Source organism: Motacilla alba, chromosome 5 (assembly GCF_015832195.1).
Source record: "Motacilla alba alba isolate MOTALB_02 chromosome 5, Motacilla_alba_V1.0_pri, whole genome shotgun sequence".
NCBI lineage: Eukaryota > Metazoa > Chordata > Aves > Passeriformes > Motacillidae > Motacilla > Motacilla alba.
In genome coordinates this window covers 40407299-40427013 of record NC_052020.1, presented here as the reverse complement: position 1 = coordinate 40427013, position 19715 = coordinate 40407299, and the positions used below count along the sequence as shown (strand labels likewise).

General features: G+C 47.8%; 3 protein-coding genes across 7 annotated transcripts in view; 2 read left to right on the top strand and 1 right to left on the bottom strand.

Moving 5' to 3' along the window:
* Window positions 1–787: 787 nt before the first annotated feature.
* Window positions 788–10097, top strand: LOC119701288. Its single transcript, XM_038137777.1, has 9 exons — window positions 788–1530; window positions 1866–2042; window positions 2337–2442; window positions 2944–3066; window positions 3577–3817; window positions 4807–4830; window positions 5629–5751; window positions 6274–6461; window positions 7196–10097. The coding sequence occupies exons 1-9, from the start codon at window positions 1349–1351 to the stop codon at window positions 7397–7399; spliced, it is 1368 nt and encodes a 455-aa protein (XP_037993705.1). The 5' UTR covers window positions 788–1348; the 3' UTR covers window positions 7400–10097.
* Window positions 10098–10245: 148 nt separating this feature from the next.
* On the bottom strand, window positions 10246–19554 carry GSTZ1 (glutathione S-transferase zeta 1). Of its 2 annotated transcripts, XM_038137779.1 has the most exons (10): window positions 19394–19526; window positions 16894–17030; window positions 16306–16357; window positions 15661–15728; window positions 14750–14830; window positions 14170–14295; window positions 13567–13642; window positions 12704–12756; window positions 11368–11417; window positions 10246–10619 (listed from the first exon to the last, which is right to left on the bottom strand). In XM_038137779.1, the coding sequence occupies exons 2-10, from the start codon at window positions 16906–16908 to the stop codon at window positions 10493–10495; spliced, it is 648 nt and encodes a 215-aa protein (XP_037993707.1). In that variant the 5' UTR covers window positions 16909–17030; window positions 19394–19526; the 3' UTR covers window positions 10246–10492. The 2 variants fall into 2 exon arrangements, with proteins under 2 accessions (XP_037993707.1, XP_037993706.1); XM_038137778.1 differs by lacking the exon at window positions 16894–17030 and having other exon boundaries at window positions 19394–19554.
* Window positions 19504–19715, top strand: part of POMT2 (protein O-mannosyltransferase 2) — a 30690-nt gene continuing 30478 nt past the window's right edge. For all 4 annotated transcript variants that reach the window (XR_005257057.1, XR_005257058.1, XM_038137774.1 and 1 more), the window contains exon 1: window positions 19504–19715. Coding sequence is in view for 2 of the 4 variants with exons in the window: in XM_038137774.1 (XP_037993702.1) it covers window positions 19516–19715 (200 nt within the window). In the remaining 2 variants the exon portion in view is untranslated.

Here is a 19715-nt window from a genome sequence, read left to right as displayed (position 1 = left end):
ATTGATGGGCAGGAGAAATCATAAACTAAGCTGATCCAAAGGACAGATGATTCTGCCAAGTTAAAGACGTTTCATTGCATTTTATGACTACCAAAGAGAAACAGTGCTACAGCTACTTTATTATGATGCACTCACGATACATCCTTGTGCTTAGCTCAGGCATAGGGCCAAGAGGAGAACTAAGGAAAACAGTGGGGATGCAGGGAAGCAATGCAAAATTTCACATTAGTTTTTCCCATCTCTGGAAGTTCCACCCCCCACTCTGCCACTCCCCTTCTCCCTTCTCTAACTTTTGTGCATGGGCTGCAGCAGAAACACTGATCGTGAGGTGCTCTGTTGCCTGTGCCAGGGAAGTGGCTCTTCCCTGTTTCAGGTGAACAGGGAGAATATTGTACTTTGGCTGCTGAAGTCCTGTCACTGCTTTTTGTAGTGTTTGATTATCAAGAGCAGTTTTAAGCGTAGCAGAGCTGCTCATTGTTATACAGGTGGTATCATTACCCAGTGGAGCCTCTGCAGTAACACACACATACACACATGTAATTACTGTTTAAGGAGTATCTGCCACCATCCTACCTTCAATATGAGCCCTGACTGCAGAGTAAGAGAAGCAAGGTTCGCACCTGCTCTTTTTCTTGAAGGCTACAAGAAATGTGTACAGATACCACCCTGTAGGAATCGGAAAGCAAATTATCCCTCTCTGGAAAGGGTCATGTGGCTTGGGCTCTAGAAATGGTGACTGTCTGGAACACAAGTTCTTTGAGGAGTGGCTGAGGGAGGTGGGGTTGTTTAGGCTGGAGAAAAGGAGGCTCGGGGGAGACCTTATCACTCTCTACAACTACCTGAAAGGAGGGTGTCAGCAGGTGGGAGTTGGCCTCTTCTCCCAGGCAGCCAGTGACAGTACAAGAGGACATAGTCTCAAGCAATGGCAGGGCAGGTTTAGGTTGGACATTAGAAGGAATTTCCTCACAGAAAGGGTGATTATATACTGGAATGGATTGCACTTGCACGGGGAGGTGGTGGAGTCACCATCCTTGGAGCTGTCTGAGGAAAGACTGGATGTGTAGTGCCCATGTCTAGCTGACATGGTGAAGTTCGGTCACGGGCTGTTCTCGATGATCTCAGATGTCTTTTCCAACCTAATAAATTCTGTGATTCTATAGAGGCTGATTTGGTACGAGGCAAGCCTTCCCGGATTCGGAAGGCCTGAGCAGCCGGCGCTACTCCCCAGAGCTCCTCGCGGCTTGGCAGGGCTGCCGCCGGCACCGCCCCACACGGGCACGGCCGCGCCCCGGGCGCTCCCCGCACGGGCAGTGCGGGCCCCTCCGCAGCTGTGCGGCCGGGCCGGGGGATGCCGGGGCCGCCCCCGCTGCGCCGCGGGGCTTTAATGGCAGCCGCGGCGGCCCGGCCTGCTCCCGCCATGCTGCGCGCCCGCCGCCGGGGCCGGCCGGGGCCCGCGGGCAGCGCCCGGCACGGCGGCCTCGCCTTCTACGTGCTGTGGGCTCTGCGGGAGCCGCCGCGGCGGCTCGGCAGGTGCGGCCCGGCCCCGCCCGGCCTTGCGTGGATGCGGCCGTGCCCTGCCGGGGTTGGGCTCCCCCGCGGGCCGGGCACCCGCACGCCGTGCCTTGGCCCTCGCTGGAAATGGCGCTGCCCGCGTGGCTGAGCTGCTCCAGCCCCTGGCGGCTCTCCCTTCCCACCGGTTATCTTCTTCCCTGCATCCTTGCATGGTTTCATCTTTAAATGACACAAGCCCTCTCCTTTCACCCTTCCCTGGCATAAAAGTGTTTTTAGGCGTTTTCATATATTTTTTCACCTTTTATTTTACTCCTTTATTACTATCTTTCATTTTTCTTCCCTCCCGTTTGCAGCCATTCCAGCCAGATGGGTTTCCAGGCTTGGCTGCCCCTGCCATTGCCACAGCAGCTGGTGGTGTTTGGCCTGGGCGACTGGAGCTGTTACTCTCCGGACACGAGCATCGCAGTGGATGTGCTGGTGTCCCCAGGCGTCGCGCCACAGCGGCTCGGCAGGCTGGAGCCCACCCGCAGGTTACAGCAGGGGCTGTAAGAAGGTTACACCCTGGTTACAGCCAGGGTGTCAGAAGGGGCATCCTAGAAAAGCTTTCTGATCTCTGGTGCTGCCTGATTCTGCTGCTGTTACCCAAAAGCTGTGTGGGCCTGCTGGTCCTCCACCATGGTGTTTCCCTCTAGTGATGGTTCCTTTTGGCTGCTTTCAGGGTTGGATCTCTTTTGGCTTTGGGCTGTTATCACCTAGTATGGGAGCAGGAATCTTGTCCTGGTCAGTGTCACTTGTGGGCTGAAAAGCCATGGTCCCTTGTGCAGGTCTCTGGTGTGGGAAGATGACTGGAGAACAGATCTTTTCATGGCCTCGTTGAAAGAGATGGACAAAGGCAACCCTGTGAGGCTTGTTCTGACTGTCAATGGACAGGTAAAAGAATTGACACTGTCCTCTCTTCCTGTCCAGGGTCCCAAATGTCACCTCTCAACCCCAGAATCTCCTTTTTTGCTCTGCTTTTCCTTCTCTGCTACTCCAAGGTAGAGCTGACAAACATGGATCTGTTAATGCGTGTCTTTGCTAAGCCTGAAAGCTCTGTGATGCTCCTATGTTCAGAGGCCTATCCTCTGAACAGTTTTGCTAGAACACCTTGTGTGTTGCAGGAGAGGGGCAGCCGACAGCTGTTCACTTCCAGTCCCACTCTCTCCTGAGTCTTTGGCACTTACATAGTTGTTTTACCTTGAGCTGAAGCCACTGGATTTAGCATCTTGCAGTGCCTGGCTTTTCTCTTCCTTGCTTGTTTTGTTAGTGTGGGAGATGAACGGCAGGTTATTCCATTGCAGGCAATCTGTCCCTTGCAAGACATGATTTTGTTCATCCTTTCTGTGGATGGAGGCTAACACACTCAGGGTTCTGTTGCTGTTTCTGCTGCAGCTGCTCCGAGGTGTCTCCAGCAGTACACCTGTCCATCCCTTCCTTGTACCAGAGACCACCCAGTCACCAGTGCTCCCAGCAGATGATAGGCCACTTGGCCAGGACCTGGAGGATCCTACTGGGGTATGTGTATTTTGGAGTCACCTTCTTGTTATTTCACTTTTTTCTTAGTATCTTCTCCCTCACCAGTAGCCATTCAGTTGATGGTTAGCTGAAACATTTGCTGCCATTTTTTTGGTGGAGATATGGCTAAGCAAGTTCTGGAGCCAAAGTTTCTCTTGTGCTGAAGATATATTCTCCATTGAAATACCTTTTTAAATGTTGAATGTCTTAGTCCTTGGTGGGATGGTAACCAGCCCCTTCATTCCTAGTACAGATAGCCTTTTTGCCCTTCCATGTTTTAGCTGTGCCCAGCAGCCAGCAGTCTGAAAGCTGACTACAGCACACAGCAGCAGATAGCTGCATTGCTCAGCATCTCTTTGGCAGCTGATACTGATGGCATGTTGGCCCTTAAAACTCCATGGGATGATGAGCCTAAAACCAGTTACCACATCTCTGGCCCAGTAAGATGCAATTCACAGTAGCCTCAGGTATCTTTCCTCGGGGCTGATTTGGCTGGGACTCATGTCACAGGTTAAGAGTCAGAGCTCAGAGGTGGCTGCCAGAGCATCCAGGCCTGTGAAGAAGGATGTCTGGCCACCACTGAGGACCCTGGTGGTACCCTGTGCTCTGAAGTCACCAGCTGGAAAGGTGGAATCCAATGCGGCCTGGAGGAAGAGTCCTGACCAAGGACCACCACCAAGAGTCCACTCCAAAAAGCCCAGAAAGGTTTTATTTGAACCCACAGCATCTGAGAGAGATCTTGATGAAGAAGGTAATTCTGGTAGCTTCCAACTTTATTTTACAGATCTTGTCTGAATGATCTGTCAATGCTGCTGGGCTGCACCTTCCCATTCTATTTCTCTATGTATCTCCAAGGCATGATGGGCTTGTATGTTTGGCTTTGAAATACTGAAAATGCTCTTTATTCCTGGATCAGCTGCTTGATGAGTTTTTGCCTGCTGGGAAAAGGCCAGAAATGGAGCATGGGCTATATCATCTTAGTGCCACCACTTTTTACTGTGACATAATGCCTATCTTTTCATACAAGTAAAAGTGTTTTATAAATTAAGGCAAATATTGTTAACCTTGTTTTACAAAGGAGTGAATTGAGGCACAAGAAAGTTAGCTACTGTGATGTTCTGTAACCTCTGCATTAGTCTGTTTGTACCCCTACTAATATCATTAGCACTTGGTCTATAGAAGACACTGGTTATTATTACAGTATACAGAATACAAAAAGCAATATATATATGTAATTAGTGTAATTGTACTGGCTTTTGAGTAGTGAGAAGGTAACTGCCAAGGGGTTTGGAAACAAAACCTTAGGCTTCTGGAGTGGGAATTCCAAGTCAACTCCAGAGTGTGACCAAGTTTATGTGTAAAGGTTTGGCAATAACTTAGTGGTTCCCATAAGAAATTACTTATTGGGACTTGCCTTGCTTGTCATAAAGGCAAATATAGCTTCATCATAAAGTTTTTTCTGCTGCAGGCAGTGTGAGAAGGGGGAAATAAACTTCTATCAGAGGGGTAAATTGCAATGGTGACAGTATTTGGCAGAGGAAGTGTGCCCTGCTCTTACCTATTTTCTGCATTTCTTCTGATGAGACTTAATTCCTTGCACCTTGTTTGTTGCAGTGAGGTAGTTTTGTGCTGGAGGTTGGAGGAAGGAAGGTCAAAGGGCTCTTACACAGTGGAGCTGAGCACTTTTTGCAGTATGTCTGCTGGCTGCTTTATGGGGCCATCTCTGTGTTCCCTCTGCAGATCTGGCAGTGAAGGAGTTGCAAGGTGAGGATTTGGTTCCTAGACCCTGGTTTGTCTTAGCAGTCACTCAGTGATGGTATGCCTGATATGCCTTCCCTTCAACATCAGAAGCCTCCCATGCTTCATCCTGTATCTCCCCAGTGATCAAGAATAACAAGTAGGTCATGTGTATATACTGTTCGGCTTCATGCAATTGCCATCGGTGCTTTCAGTACTGTCAGGCTCTCAAATGTTTCTTTAGCCCCTCTGAATCTCAGGCACACCTCTGGATACATAGCTCTTTGAGGAAAAAAGGTAAGATATTAAATAGATTTTGGGTAATAAAAGTATTTTTTTAGCTTGCTCAGCCAACTGCAGGGGCCTGGGAGGGGAAGGGAGGATGAACAGAGCAGTACAAGGAATACCTCTGGAAGCAGCTCCAGGCTTCTGATTGTTCTATCTGTGGCACTGACAAGTTGTCCCAGGGAAGCCCTCCCTCACGAGGAGTGGTGCAGGGTGGGTAGCACAACTGAGCTATCCACTTCTGGACATGAGGTAGTAAATGGGGGAACATCCAAGCCTGTCTGAAGTGGCAGCCTGAATGCATCCTACATCCAGCTACTTGCTCCTGAGGTCTCTCTAAGTACAGCAATTATTCCCCCAAGCCAATTGAAAATGTTCCTTAGGGAAGTATGTCTTTCTCCCCCTGCAGGAAGCGGGGGCCCTTGTCTTACCATTTCCCCCCTCTGAGCATTCAGGTGGCTTGTTCTCCCCAGCAGGGAAGGGAGGGAGCTGAGGGTGTCTTGTCTGACTGCTCAGAGGCCTGTGCTCTTCCCTCCCCAGGCAGTCCCAGCCCTCGGTGGTGCCATGCCATGTGCCTCAGTGACCTGGGGACAGCTGTTCTCATTGGTGGAGAAGGTGTCAATCAACAGTCCTGCAGGGATGCTCTTTGGAAGCTGGAAATTGGTGGGGACTTTAGGGTTGTGAAAAGCAGTGGGGACAGTGGGACTCGAGGATAGCTCATGCAGATGGGAAGGGGTACTTGGGCATCTGTGCATATGGAGGGGACAGCAAAGGCATCACATCTAGTATGTCACCAGGCTGAGCTGAGTGCCTTATGAGACTCTGGGATTATACCTGAGAGCACTCTAGGAGCTAAGGTACAAGTTCTGGACAGAGTTGAAATTTTAAGGGGTAAAAGCAACAGTGCAGTTTGCAGACTGTGTGTGGTGACTGATGGGGAAGTGTGAGATACAATTCCTTGTGTCTTTCTGCACCTCACTGATCTTCTCTTTCACATTGCTATTCCCCATCATTCCGTACAGAAACAATTCTGTATGAGTTCCCTATATAGCCCTGAATCAAAGGAGAGGAGGAGACAAAGGGAGCAAGGTTTTGAGTAAAGATTTTATAGCGTGTTCTTTAAATCTAGAGCAATCAAGAGCATTTTTGAACTCCCACACCATGTGTCTGCTGTTGCTCCTACAGACAGTGATTTATGGCTTCCAGTGGGTTTCCAGCTGCAAAATGCCATGCCATCGTGCTTGCATGGTCACACAGCTACCTACGACCCTGACACCAAGCGTATTTACATCTTTGGGGGCATAAGGGAGGACAAAGACCACAGCAGCATCTACATTCTGGACACAGTCACCTGGAAATGGCTCCTTGTGGCTGTGAGTACTGCATCTCTTCCAAGACAAAAGTGCAGGAGGAGTTGCAGGTTCTTCCTGAATGTGGCAGTCCATGTGCCCATGTCCCTAGTCCAGTAGTCTTAGTCCACTGTTAGTGCAGGTTGTCTGAGATGCATGCTTGGGTTTGACAGATATTAGGAGGCTGTGTTGAAAAGCCACATCCTGAACAGAAACCAGGAGCTGTGCCTCCAATGAATGAAGCAATGGGAAAAAAATGGTTGCTGCAGATGGCTGTGACTGACCAAGCTCAGTGGTGGGAGGTACTGTACAAGCAGTGGAGGGAAATGGCCTCTCATTTTATATGGTGCCAGTGAGAGCAGCACCAGATGCTGAGGTGAAGAGGCAGTCTTCTCAAATCAGGAACTGCACTGAGAACAGCAGAATTCTGAGCCCTTGTCAGCATGGGACTATCTGTCTCTTTCCTGGTAAAGCACAAAACAGCTTTTACAGAGGAAGCCTGGATGAGGTTTTTCTGTTCCCTGACGTCTTCTGAGGAAGGTGTGGGAAGCTGACTTCCTTTTCTTATCAGAGCATTCTGGTGGTGTAGAGCATGCAAAGAATGTACTGTCTGCCTGTGTAGCAAAGATCTGGCTGGGGAGCCAATAAAGTGAAAATTGAGACTTGTCAAACTCATTGCATGATGTGGGCCCCTTTCCTATGGGTCATGTAGCAAATAATGCACTTCTCGTAACAAATATATATTGAAATCTTTCTAGGCTAAAGGGAGGATACCAGTGCTCACCTACCACAGTGCCACTATCTACCACAAGGAGCTCTTTGTTTTTGGAGGAACTTTCCCCAGAAAGGCATCACTGGCAGTTGCACCCTGCAGCAATGTGCTCTATGTCTTCAATCCAGAGCATGAAATTTGGTATCAGCCCATTTCAGAAGGGGAGAAGCCTCTGCCTAGGCTTGGGTGAGAGTGCTTTCATTCTAGCTATCCAAAATAGTGCAGGAAACCTCTGCTTATCTTCCCTCCCACACCAGTGTGATTTCTTAAATATTAGGTGATTGTTCTCCACCATGTACTCCTTAAGATAGGACTGTGTTTAGAGCAATGGAATTCTTAGTACCTCCTGTTGTGAATCCTGATGGGATTTTGTCCCAGGTGTAGACTGAAGCTATGGCAGCCCAGTAGAAGAGGCCAAGGCTAAAATGGAACTTTTGGGAACTTGCTGAAGATGTTTTATTAATTTGCTTGCTCTCTGCCCAGGCATTCAGCTACTCTACTGAAGAACAAGCTAGTGATTTTTGGGGGTCAGAGGACTTCTGTCTACCTCAGTGACATGCACATTCTGGATCTAGGTAAGAAAGTCTGTGCCTTGGGAAGATCTGTTCCAAGACAGGGACTTGGGAGTGAGGTGTGCTCAGTGGGAAAACAGCAATAGCATTATACAAACTCCTGACTAGGCAATGGAGATGAAAAACTATGGGTTAAAAAACCAAAAAAAAAAAACAAAACCTTTCTGGGGCAATAAGGGAGGGATTGAAGAAAAAGCAATGGCTTTTTTGGAAGAAGGTGGGTAACAGAGAAGGCAGAGGCATTGTTGATGTGGCAGAGTATCTAAGTTTTTGTCTAGTTATGAAGCTGAGGTTTTTGGACATTTCACCTGCCTTTTCTCTGTCTGTCAGGTTTCATGGAGTACACATCAGTCCCCCTCCTGGCAGGACAGCCTTCTGCACGTTGGTAAGATTCTACTGCAGACCCAGGAGCTTTCTTCTGTCATTTCTCTCTGAAGCCAGGTTTAAACAGTGCTTGTGATCAGATCCAGCAGCCTATCTCTGTTCCACTAGTCAAAATACAGTGGATCCTCTCTCCACAGTGGGGCCAGAAGTTCCTGTGCTGTCCTTGTTGGTGCCTGTATGGTGTGGGGGGATATTCCTTAGTCTCCCTGGAAATCTGTCTTTAAGGCTAGGATAAGTTTTCTGCTGGGTGCCAGTAAACTGTATGGCCTGCTGTTAGGTCTTCACAGTGCCTGGAGAGGTGCTGTGCCACACAGAGGAAGAAACTCCTGTACCAGGACTATGCTGTTTCTAAAGGGACAGAATTGCTCACTAGAACAATGATCTAAATCAATGTAGAGCCCAGCTAGCCTGCTATCTCACCCCACAGAGCAAAGCATAGGAGTTTTGATAGCTCCTTCTGAGATAATGAATTGCTATTCAGGCCTGATTGTGGCCTGACCTGCAGAGGCAAACATCTCTTTTAGGGTTATTCTGCAAGTCAGGGTAGAGAGAAGCAGAAGTCAACTTTCTTCCTGCAGCTTAAGCCCCCAATCTCCTGATCAAGTCTGCCAATCCCTGTCCATTGCTGACTGAGGCCATCCCAGCAGGTTTTGTTTTAGTCACCTTTTGACTTTGCTTTGGTCACAGCTTTCATGCAGCTCTGGCTGTGTCAGACCAGAAGGTTCTGATCAGTGGAGGCTGCAATGCCAGAGGAGCCTTGCATGATGCCTTTGTCTTCCACCTAGGTGAGTGACTCTCCTGCTCTGTTTTGACAGCTGAAGGTGACTCTGGGGCTGCAGTGGTGTTTCTGAACACCTAGTCTAGTCTCAATACATTTGTCTCATCCTTTGCACTAGGAAAGGCCTTGTCAGTATTGATACCCCCTTTCCACTTCAGATACTCTTTCATGGAGCACAGTGATCCACCATGACCTCTGCTCTGTTCCCCGAGCTGGCCACACATTGCTTGACCTGACTCCTGCCCACTTGATGGATATGGATGAGGAGAACAAAGAGGAGCAGAAGCTGCACACGGTGCTGGTCTTTGGGGGCTCCAACTGTGCTGGGACCTTTTATAACAGCACACTCAAGATCCAGCTGGATCTAGGATAGTGCACGATTCTCAGAATGAGCCTGAACAGCAAGGCTCTTTACCAGCCTAAATACAGACATGGATGGCAATAAATGAGTCCAAGCAACATGGCAGTCCAGGTATCTGTATGGAGGTGAATGGCACCTTGGTACAAGAGATGATGGGTTTGTGAAATCTGAAGGCCATGGTATTGTGGTATTTTCCTAGGGTACCTGATATACAGTATCTGGGCTCAGGTGCCAAAACATTCAGCGGGATCTGAGCTGACTCTGCACAAGAACACAGACAAAGGTTATGGGTTCCTTTCTTGCCCTACAGGTTTTTAGCTGGAATTCCCAGGGTGCTTTCAGCTTTGTAGGTGACTTAGGTGTTTGGTTTTGTTTGGGATGAGTAGAATGGTATTTACTGCTGCTATTTTACACTAAAAGTACAGGCATGATTCTGGTTTGGAGGGAATCTGGGGTGGGATTTCCTTGGGCAACAGTCAGCAGCTGAAGGCTAGGAAAACACCCAGAGCAGTATCTGAGGATGGGAAAAAGAAGAGAACATAATTTTCATTGTAGGGGAGAGAGCTGGTTGTGCCTTGCTGTCTATGGCACAATCACCTAGCTTTTCTCTAGGCAGACCTTCTACAAATTCCATGTGACTGCTCTTGTTTATTGCAAAGGGTGACAGAGTTGCCAACTTGGCTCTTTCAGGACCCAACAAGGGTTAAGCTATCTTCTGTCAGAGACTAGATCTGACTGTTTATATCCATGGAGCTGATGACTGTGCTGTGGCTCTGAGGCAGCTCCAAGGATAAGCACACTGTGTACACTGATTCCCTGATGCTCTTTCTGTAGATGGTAGAAAGAAATAGCCCCTGTGGGGAATACAGAATTGGCTCAATGCCTCACAATTGTTTGTGGCCACATTCCCCAACCCAAAGCCATACAGAGGGAACTTCTGATCATTATGGATACTTCTGCTTTAATCTGCTTCATGGAGATAGACTGCATAGAAAAAACTAGTAGCTGCAGGTATTCCAGCACAGGCATAGCTCCTGTAAGTCATCCACACTATTTCCAGGTCCTCTGTCCTTCCCACCCAGATGAAAGGGTAACTGGGGTTTCCTACTGGCACTAAAGTCCTGCTCAGCCTGTAGGTGTTGTCTTCTTTATCATGGCAGCTTTCTAGATTTAATGAGTAGAAGGGCTTCAAGCTCGCAGCTCTGCAGGAGTATCTGGCTGCCGGGAAGGGTGGCTTATTTTGAAGGCCTCTAACTCCAAGAGAGCTTTATTTATTCTGGTTATTGTGGGATATGGACCCATATCCACTTTGAATCTGTAAAAGGAAAAGAATTTGTGAAGTACTATGAGTTGGAGAGCCAGTGCAGCAGTGAGCAGAAGTGCAGAGCAGTGTGATAGGCCTGCCTAGTATGGGAGAATCTCACAGGCATTTACACTAACAGAAAAGGTTCATCCTTGTAGGTTCACAAACAAATGCTAGAGAGATTAATCAGTGCCTGGAGAGGTTGTAAAGTCTCCTTCTCTAGAAATACTCAAAACCAAGCTGGATGCAATCCTGTGCCACTTCCTCTAGCAGGGAAATTGGACTGGGTGACCTCCAGAATTCCCCTCCAACCCAAATGATTCTGTGATTGTGTGATTTTCACCAGATTTTTATGTAATGTGCAGCACAAGGTGAGAAGACACTGCTTTTCCTGGGAATCATGCAGCCACTACTTGTATGGGTTTAAGGCTTTAAATATAGTCTGATTACTCTTTTCCTCCTGTGTGCAGTGTAAGAATAAAGCAAACAGGGACAGAGAACATGGAGTGTGGGCAACCTCAGCTTTTCTAAGGTCACAGATCAGGTTTCCCCAGAGGCCTCTAAGAGGAGTCCACAATTCATTACTTCCAAAAGAGACAGTATTTATGAAGTAGGAAAATTGTGGAGAGAAGAAACATAAGTGGATAGGGCAGGCAGGAGGGATACTTTCTAACAGGCATAAAGAGCAGCAGAAGGTAAGCTCTGACAGCCCAGAATAAGTAGGTGTGTTGAAGAATATCTCAAACTTAGCCTTAATTACCTTTCAGCATTGGCAACTTGAGGCACTAAACACAGATCAGCCATGGAAACCTGCAAATATAGCAGAGAAAAGAAGTTAGAATAACTCCTCAGAATAGGAGTTATAGAATAGTCCCCTCACACTTCCCAGTGGTGGCAGTCTTTGAGACCAGGACAGAAATTATTTTATCAGCCAGTACAGAGGAGTTGTCATGATCTAATTATTTAATTCAGCATTAATATTACAGCAACAGTACAAGAAAAAAACTTCATTGCAGTTACTAGGAGAAGCCATAAGCTTTTAGGGAGCTTTATATTTACCAGCTGATCATTATGACCTCAAGGACACTGTGCTTCTATGGCAACTGCCTCTAAGCAAACACATCTGCTGGCAAGCTGCAGAGGGAGGTGATGGAGGGAGAGGGGTGTTTGCATGGCTGGAAAAAGGTAAATAAATTTTGCTTGTTTGCACTGCAGGAGTATCAAGCAGGCCCTGCCAATGTCAAGACGTGATATGTGATAGGGTCTCTGTACACAGGCTCAGAGATTTGCAATCTGAAAGGAAGACTTAATGACAGTGCTGCTGGCTGCCTATCTGCACAGACAGAGGCAGCTGCTCCCACCCCGCTCCCCAGGTCACAAAGCTCTGGGTGCCTCTCAAAGCACATGTTATTCTCCAACATTAGATCTTGTAAGTAGTCTTTGCCTACCAAGGGCTCCATAAGGCTGCTACTAGACAATCCTCTGCATCCCAGAATGATGGAGCCTTCCTTTTTTCTAAGGCTTTTATAGGAAAGATCTTTTTCCAGGCAACATAACTAATAAATGGAAAAAGCCTGAGCTGCCTCTAGGTTGGTAAGAGTCAAAACAGCTTTTATGTGAGCTCTGTAAAATCTGTCCATGTTAAAACTGGATGATCTGAGCAGAAAAATACAAGTTGGTCAAAGGTTCCATAGAACAGAGCTAAGAACTGAACCCATTGAGCCAATTTTCTTGAGCCAAGCTTTGCCCCTATGACAGGAACTGTTGAAATCCAAATTCCATAAAGATGAAATGATGTATCATCTTTTTCCACATCCTTTAGTACAAGCCAGATCCTAGATACAGCTGCAGAATCTGGCCATCAGCAGGTTATAGGCAGGGACAAGTACACATCTCCATAACTCTCTGCCAGTCAGTAATGGCCTAAGTAGGATCCATGCAGCTGTTTTTTGTTATGGTGATGGCACTGCATGTAATTCTAGGCACTGGATGGGGTTGTGCTCTTGTCTCCTCAACTAATTTTCTTTCCTCTTTTTGGAGAAGATTCTGGGCTTTTCAGTCCTGCAGTAGCACACAGGGCTCTCTCAGATACTTACTTCATCCCCCACACAGTAGCGTCCAGCAGTGTGCTGCAGAATCTGCTCCAGGGCTGTCAAGAGAAGTGGTACACTGGAATGAGGCATTGGAAAGTCAATTGAAAGAGACACCAAACACTTTCTAGACTGGGAATTATGTACAAGGGCATCTTAACCCCGAGCAGAGTATAAAAAAGGAGCATTTTGGGACAGAAACTAGAAGGAACGGAAATCTTACTATAGTTATGGGAGTCTTTAGGGTTCTTCAGCTTTTTTGGACCCAGGGTGATTTCAGCTGCTTTAGACAATGCACTTGAAATACTATGAGCATAATGTAGAAATATGTGCTTGGGACGGGGAAAAATGCAAAGGTTCAGTCAGTTTGTGTCTGTCAGGAAGTGAAGGTGGGCCTGTCATTGCAGCACATGGGAGAAAGGATTTTGAGGGAACCAAAAGCACTTTATTTCTCTCAAAAAGGTAAAGAAATACTCTGCTACATGCTAGACTCTGTGGGAGTTTGCTGTTAGGCAAACAATTACAAAAGCACATCTATCTGTATATAGGAAGAACTTTAGAAGTGATGTGAGCCCTGGTGCTTCAGAATGAATCAACTGCTGCAGTGTGCAGGATGGCACCAGGCTTCCCCTCTTCCGTGTGCAGCAGTGGAAGCGTTCTGTGCACATCTTTGAGATCCTGGGGAGCTACCAGTCCTGGACAAGAGACTCTGGGCAGGGAGAGCACTGTCTCTGCCAGCAAGGCAGGACCCCCAGCACACCAGCCTAGGAATATCTGTGGTTCTACTTGAAAAAGGCAAGTAGAATGCCAGTGGTGCAGCATTTTGTAAGGTCAGCCAAAATACTGATAATTTTGGACGTGGGATGTACCTTGAAAGCCAGACATGATACAGTTCTGAGCCCATTCCATTTTTTTCTCCCCCATTTGTTTCAGGACACTCAGGTTCTGTGAAGGCAAAGCAATCTCTAGGTTAGATAACTACTGCTGGCTGGATCTTACCCACTGTATTATCCAGTGGAGGAGAGGGGAGATGAGGAGCTGCCAAGGCTGAACCCCTGAATTCACTTGGTTGGGTCAGCCCTGACCTCACCTGCACCAAATCATGCACCCTGCTGTATCCTTCTCTTGGCACTACCCTTCTGTAACAGTTGCCAGGGTATCCCTTTGCCTCTTCCCTTTCAGTTGCTCAATTCTCTTCTTCCTAAAATGTCCTAGACTCAGCAGTAAAACCATATGGATTCAGCTCTTTCTGGAAAGAACCCTGGGATGCTACACGATTTGCTGGGTTGGACATACTGTATCGGTGCCATTGGTATCTAGATCAGGCAGAGGTTAAGCAGATTTTATCTGCTAGCACACCGGTTTGAAATTCTGCCACCCGCTTGGCTGGCAACAATTTAAGGAGACTGAGAATTTCAGAGACAGAAATCCTCTCTGATTTTCTCACTTGCATGGATCTGACGCAGCAGTACCTGGAGTGGCTGAATGCCAGAGACAATGTGATCAGCGATCATTCTGGCTTGGGCTCTCTTCTTTGGATCTTGAGGCAGGAGCCTGGGGTTAGGATGTGTCTCTTCTAGGTAATTAATTATAGCTAGCTGTAATGAACAAAGAGATAATGGGAGGTTATTGGAGAGCCAAGGAAAACTTCACATCCTGGACACCTGGGAAAGGGGAGCTGATCCAAGACAATACAACAGCTTTTGAATGCAGTTTGTTACCAACCCAAAGAACAGAATAACCCCTCTGACCTTATCATTTGGTCCAGCTGTAATTTCAGGCAAATCATGGAACAGCCATCAAAGTCAGACTACAAACTGCTCAGTGAAAGGTGGAGTTATGAACCAAAGCAGAACTGAACTTAAATCCTTGACAGTAGTTTCCCATCAGGGACTATGTGCTATTTCTCTTCCCAAGTGGGACCATAAATGCCACCTCTTTTTCCAATGTATAGGTGAGAGCTCTGGGGGAAAAAATGGGACAAAGCCATCCTGTCCAGATTGGGCAGCAGGCTGGAATGAAAGGTTAACAGGGATGTGGCTGATAACTCACTGACTGAGAAAGGGTGATGCCATCAATTTTCAAGGCTGGGACTTGCTGCATGGGATTCACTGCCTTGAATTCAGCAGAAAACTGTGGAAACAAACCTGAGATTACTCTACAGCAATAAGAAATTCTTCTTCCTTGTTTTCTTATCCCAGAACCCAGTTACCAAATTTTTTTTCCCGCCTCTTTTCTCTCTCTACCTTAATACTAATTTTTACAGTAAATCATGCTATACTATTAGCCTACTAAGCTCTCACTGGGGCTCAGGGATCACTGCAGCCTGGCCTAGACTGCCTTATCTCTTGATAAAGCACCACTGCAATGCCCAGTGGTACCGCATCAGTGTCACCATTACTGTCCCAGTTGTCCAACTCTGCCTTAGCTCATGCCAGCCCATTGAGCCAGTGGTACCACGAGGTGCACAACTCCCTCCTATGGACCCCCAAGTAAGGCCTCAATGAAGATCTCTTTTGGCAACCCACCTCTTCCTTTTGCAGGCTCTTTGCAGCCCTCTGCAATACAATTTAGCATCTTTTGGACACCCCCCCATCCCCACCTCCATGCATTTTCTGGTGCTAACTGAATGAGGTTGAGTCTGTTTAAAGCATGGGGCAGCTTCTCTGAAGTCTGTGCTTCAGATATATTCAGTTGTATCATGGTAAGCAAAAGATCTTAAGCCTTATGGATTCAGTCACAAATGTCTGAGAGAAGAAAAAGCCTCTAGTCTCCTGCAGTCATATTCTCCTCCTGTCTCACATGCCAGGGAATACTGGCTGAAAGCAACAATTAATTTCAAAGAAATGATGAGCAATTCAGTAACTTTGCCTATGAACTTCCTAGTGCTAATATCAAGTCTCCTAATGATCCCTGAGTTCAGTACCCTGGAGAGAGCAGTAGTATTTTTTTTTTATCCTTACCTGCTGTCCTCCATCCTTAATGAGGTTCACTGGGACCAGGTCATAGGAAATTCCTTTCAGAGCCAGTGCTAGGGAAAGCACAGTGTACAGCTTCAGACAGCTACAGTGGGACCAGTTTCACTGGTAATGGCTTCAGGAAAATGTTAGCATCTACATTTTGAAAAACGACCCTATCACTCAAGGAGGGTGGCCTGAGTCCCCTGAGAAGACAGTGCTCTGGCACATGAAGGACCAAAGTACTAAAGACCAGTCCTGGCAAAACCACTGCATTTTTCCAAATAAGCTTTGCAACTCTTTGCAGCACAGCTCTTCCTGATTCAGCTTACAGAGGGCAGAGGACCATGTGCTTTAAAACCTTTCTGTCTCAGTACAAGTAGGGACCATTCCCAGCCCTGCTTAAGTCTCATGACCTGGGCAGGCCAGAGTCTGAGGTAGTATCATGAAGCCCTCTTATCTGTTCCCCTCTATTCCACCTGCTCCAGGTAAGATGCTGTCTTCCCCTCCCTCCCCATGGGGAGATGCCTCAATGTTCCAGGCTCATGTTTGCTGACCTCTGTGTTAATAAGTGATTGATTAATTGGGTTAGTGAAGGGGAGGATACTGCAATACTGAGACAAAAAAAGAGAGATGAACACTGAATCTTACCGATTCGCACTCTCCAAGAACAGGAACTTCGGAAATAGCTGTAAAGTATTGGCTGGGGAGAGAAAGATAAAAGGTTATATGCTGGGAGCACCAGAGTATTGAGTGTAAGGCAAAGAACCATGAGCAGAAGGCATTTCAGGAACTCTAAAACAGGGGAGAGCAATGTTTGGAGGAGAGAGGGCTCCTTTCTGAACGTAACTGTTCCTGATTTGGGCATACAGGTAGCACCAGTGCCTCTCATAATGGCCTTCTCATTATCCAGTTGCACCTGATGTTTCCAGCAATGCACAAATGACCTTGAAATTAGTCCCTATAAAGCTTCCCTCTTTGTCCCTATCCAATATTGCTAACTTCTGTCCCATCTTACATTTCTGAAACAATTTCTGTATTGATGGTGCCAAGCACCTGTGTATTTGCATGGTATGAAATAACTTTTCCAGCCATGCAGGGAAGAGCCAGATTTCTTTCCAAAGAAGAAGAGCTTCTGCTGTTTGAGATGAAAGCCACAAAGATAGACAATTCATCTCTACCTGAACTATAACACTAAGGCAGCCTTCCCAGATGCTTCCACCCTGTCGGAACACTCACCTTTTCAGATGCCATGGCAAGTGTGTGCAGTCCTCTCCACGAAATACAAACAACCTCTGTGTTTCCCTTTTAACTCAACTGGTATGGGGAAAGGCTTCTCTCTTAAAACCAATGAGGAAAGGACTTTGCCCCCCAGTCTGTGCCCAGGACACAAAAAACAGCCAATCAGATTCAATCCTGAGTCACTGCAGTCACCCTCTCCCAGCCCTGATATCAAAACCATTAACAAGATTTAAGCTTGGATGCGCATTTGGGAACCATTCTTGTTTCAGTAGCTTTTCATCCAGAAACAAATAAGGTGTCTGGAGAGCCTCCCAGGCTGTCACCAGTTGCCAATGCAGAAATCTAACCCTGAAAAACAAAAAAAAAAACAAACCCCAAAAAACCCAAAAAAAACCAAAAAAAGAAATCCAAAGCTGCATGCAGAATTTCTCTTTCACTAGGGAATGACTGCTAGCTCTGGGAATGGGCTGCCTTTGCAGGGAGATTCACAGGGAGCTCCTGTCCCACCAGTATTGGCCAGTACAGGTGATTTTCTACATTGCAGATATGGGAGAAGCTTCTACTCTGCTCTCAGACCAACTCAGTGTAAAATAAAAGATTGTGCTTTTTTTTTGTGTCAGGGCCTTTTCTTTCCACACAGGAAATTGATACCCATGATGTATGTCTCTAAATAAACCTGTAATCATGCCTCTCCTTGCTTACACGGATCCCATGGCATGCCATGGATCTCTCTGCATCTCTACCCTCCCAAAATGCATAAAAATTTTTCCAGAGACTTGGCAGCAAGACAAAAGAAAGCACGGATATGCTCAATTGTAGTCGGTGAACAGAAGACCCAGAGACACTGGTGATCTCTGTGGTCCAGTCCTCTTTGTAAACTTCATGCCTCTCTTACAGTTTAGATTGGCTCAAATAACTTCAAATGAGGTATGTCTTTGACTAAATTACTCAGATTTATAAGTGAGGAGGAAAGAGATGGAAAGTACTGGTAACGCTTCAGTGGATAAAGTACCTACTGATTTTCTTAAATTCTCCTGAGATCAGGGCATTAGAAATATCAGCTATGTTAATTTTTCGTATGTCCAGCTCCAGCCTGCTGAGTTTCAGGGAACGAAACAGAAACTATGGCTTCAAAAGAGAAAATAGAGCAGTCATGAGCTACTAATTTTACTTGCTTTTCCAGAGAACCTTGCTAATGATTTTTTGGCTCAGAAATTCACGTCCTTCACTACATCTATTTTGGACTCTGGCCTCTCAGCCAGCAGAGACATCTCTCCTGATCCTCTCTGCAGGTTTTTAGTTTTATAGCCTATGCTATCATTTGGAATCAACTGTGCTATACTAATTGCCTTGCTCTATAATTTCAAGGCTCTGGGGGATTTCACAAAAAAAAACCCCATGGAAACCAACCCATTTTTCAGCTGGGAACTGTCTTCAGAGGCTGGGACATGGAGTCATCTCTTGAGTTCATGCTGTTTTGCTCCTAGCAGCAGGGCAGATCACAGGCAAAAATAATCAGCTAAGTGAAGACTAGAGACAACAGAAATGTTTCATCCTTAGTGGACAGATCCCAGAGTGACACTGTGTCAGAGGAAATGCTGAGTATGGTCCAGGAAAGTCTCAGGAAAGAATTTCCTGCATTTACAACCCTGTGGGATAAAATCCCCAAACCCTGCAGTTTAGCCTGGTTGGAGCTGGGATAATGCAGGAGGACGGGATTTGCTTGCTGTCTACTGAGAGTTCTGGTTTGGTTCTGTTGTCATTTCTGGCAATCAGTGAGGAAAGCTTGGGCTTAAATACCAATCCAGAGTAAAAATCTGGGTAATGCACTTCCCTGTTGCTAAAGACAGAAGAAATGTCCCAAACTTTGTATGTTGACCTCCTAGGTTTTCTGTTCTCTTCAGAGTAGTGCTGTATACTCCGGCTACCACCTCTTTGCAGGGGATGTACGGGATGCACTTGGAAAGGCCAACTCTCTCATCAAGCCCAGCAGCCTGCACACACACACTGCTCCTTGGGGGCTGCCGTAGGGGACACCTCGGTGCCTGAAAGGCACAGCTCGTACTCTGCTGGGTTCAAATGTAAAGCAGAAAGAACAGATTTGCTCCTAAATTCTCAGTATCTCTTCAGCAGGACTTGGTGCGAACAGTGCATGCGAATAAAATACGTGAAGTAAGCAGCACCGCTAAAAGCATCAGCATACTAAAGCATTTTATTTCGCACGGGGTTAAATTCCTTGCTTTCCACTGCGACAGAGACACGGGGGCAGGCCGGGGCAGCGGGGGCGCGGTCCTCCCGGGACCCGCCATCCAGACCTTCCCGGGCTACCGGGGCACCAGGAGCCACAGCCGGCGACAAGGCCGAACCGAGCGAGGCCCGCGCGGACCGAAGGCGGAGAGCCGCCGCCCCAAGCCCCGCTCCCAGCGGCCGTGGCGCCGCCATCGCCCCCCGCTCCCCTCCCGCCCCGCGGGGAGAGCGCGGAGCCAGCGCCGCGTACCTTGGCGGCGGCGGCGCTCATCGCCGTCCCGGCCTCCGCTCAGGGCCCGGCGGCTGCCGGCACCGCACGCCGGGACTGCATCCCCCGGCGTGCCCCGCGCCCGCCCGCGCTCCGCGCCCAGGATGCGCCGCTCCCGGCGCGCTGCAGCGCCCGGCGGGTGCCCGCGGATGCCGCCGCGCCAGCGGGAGCCCCGCCGGGGGCCGGGGGGGCCGGCGCGTCCCGCCGCCCCGCCCGCCGCCCCCCGCCCGGCCGCCCTGGCCCTCGTCACCCTCCTCAGCTTCGCCTCCCGCTTCCACCGCCTGCGGGAGCCGCCGCACGTATG

Coding starts and splice junctions, on each gene's coding strand:
- LOC119701288 (XM_038137777.1), top strand. CDS start 1,349: ATGCCGGGGCCGCCCCCGCTGCGCCGCGGGGCTTTAATGGCAGCCGCG. Junction 3,818..4,806: donor GAGAGATCTTGATGAAGAAG/GTAATTCTGGTA, acceptor TTCCCTCTGCAG/ATCTGGCAGTGAAGGAGTTG. Junction 5,752..6,273: donor TCTTTGGAAGCTGGAAATTG/GTGGGGACTTTA, acceptor TTGCTCCTACAG/ACAGTGATTTATGGCTTCCA.
- GSTZ1 (XM_038137778.1), bottom strand. CDS start 19,414: ATGAGCGCCGCCGCCGCCAAG. Junction 15,729..16,305: donor TTCTTGGAGAGTGCGAATCG/GTAAGATTCAGT, acceptor TGCTTTCCCTAG/CACTGGCTCTGAAAGGAATT. Junction 12,757..13,566: donor TATCATGTCTGGCTTTCAAG/GTACATCCCACG, acceptor TTCTCTTGACAG/CCCTGGAGCAGATTCTGCAG.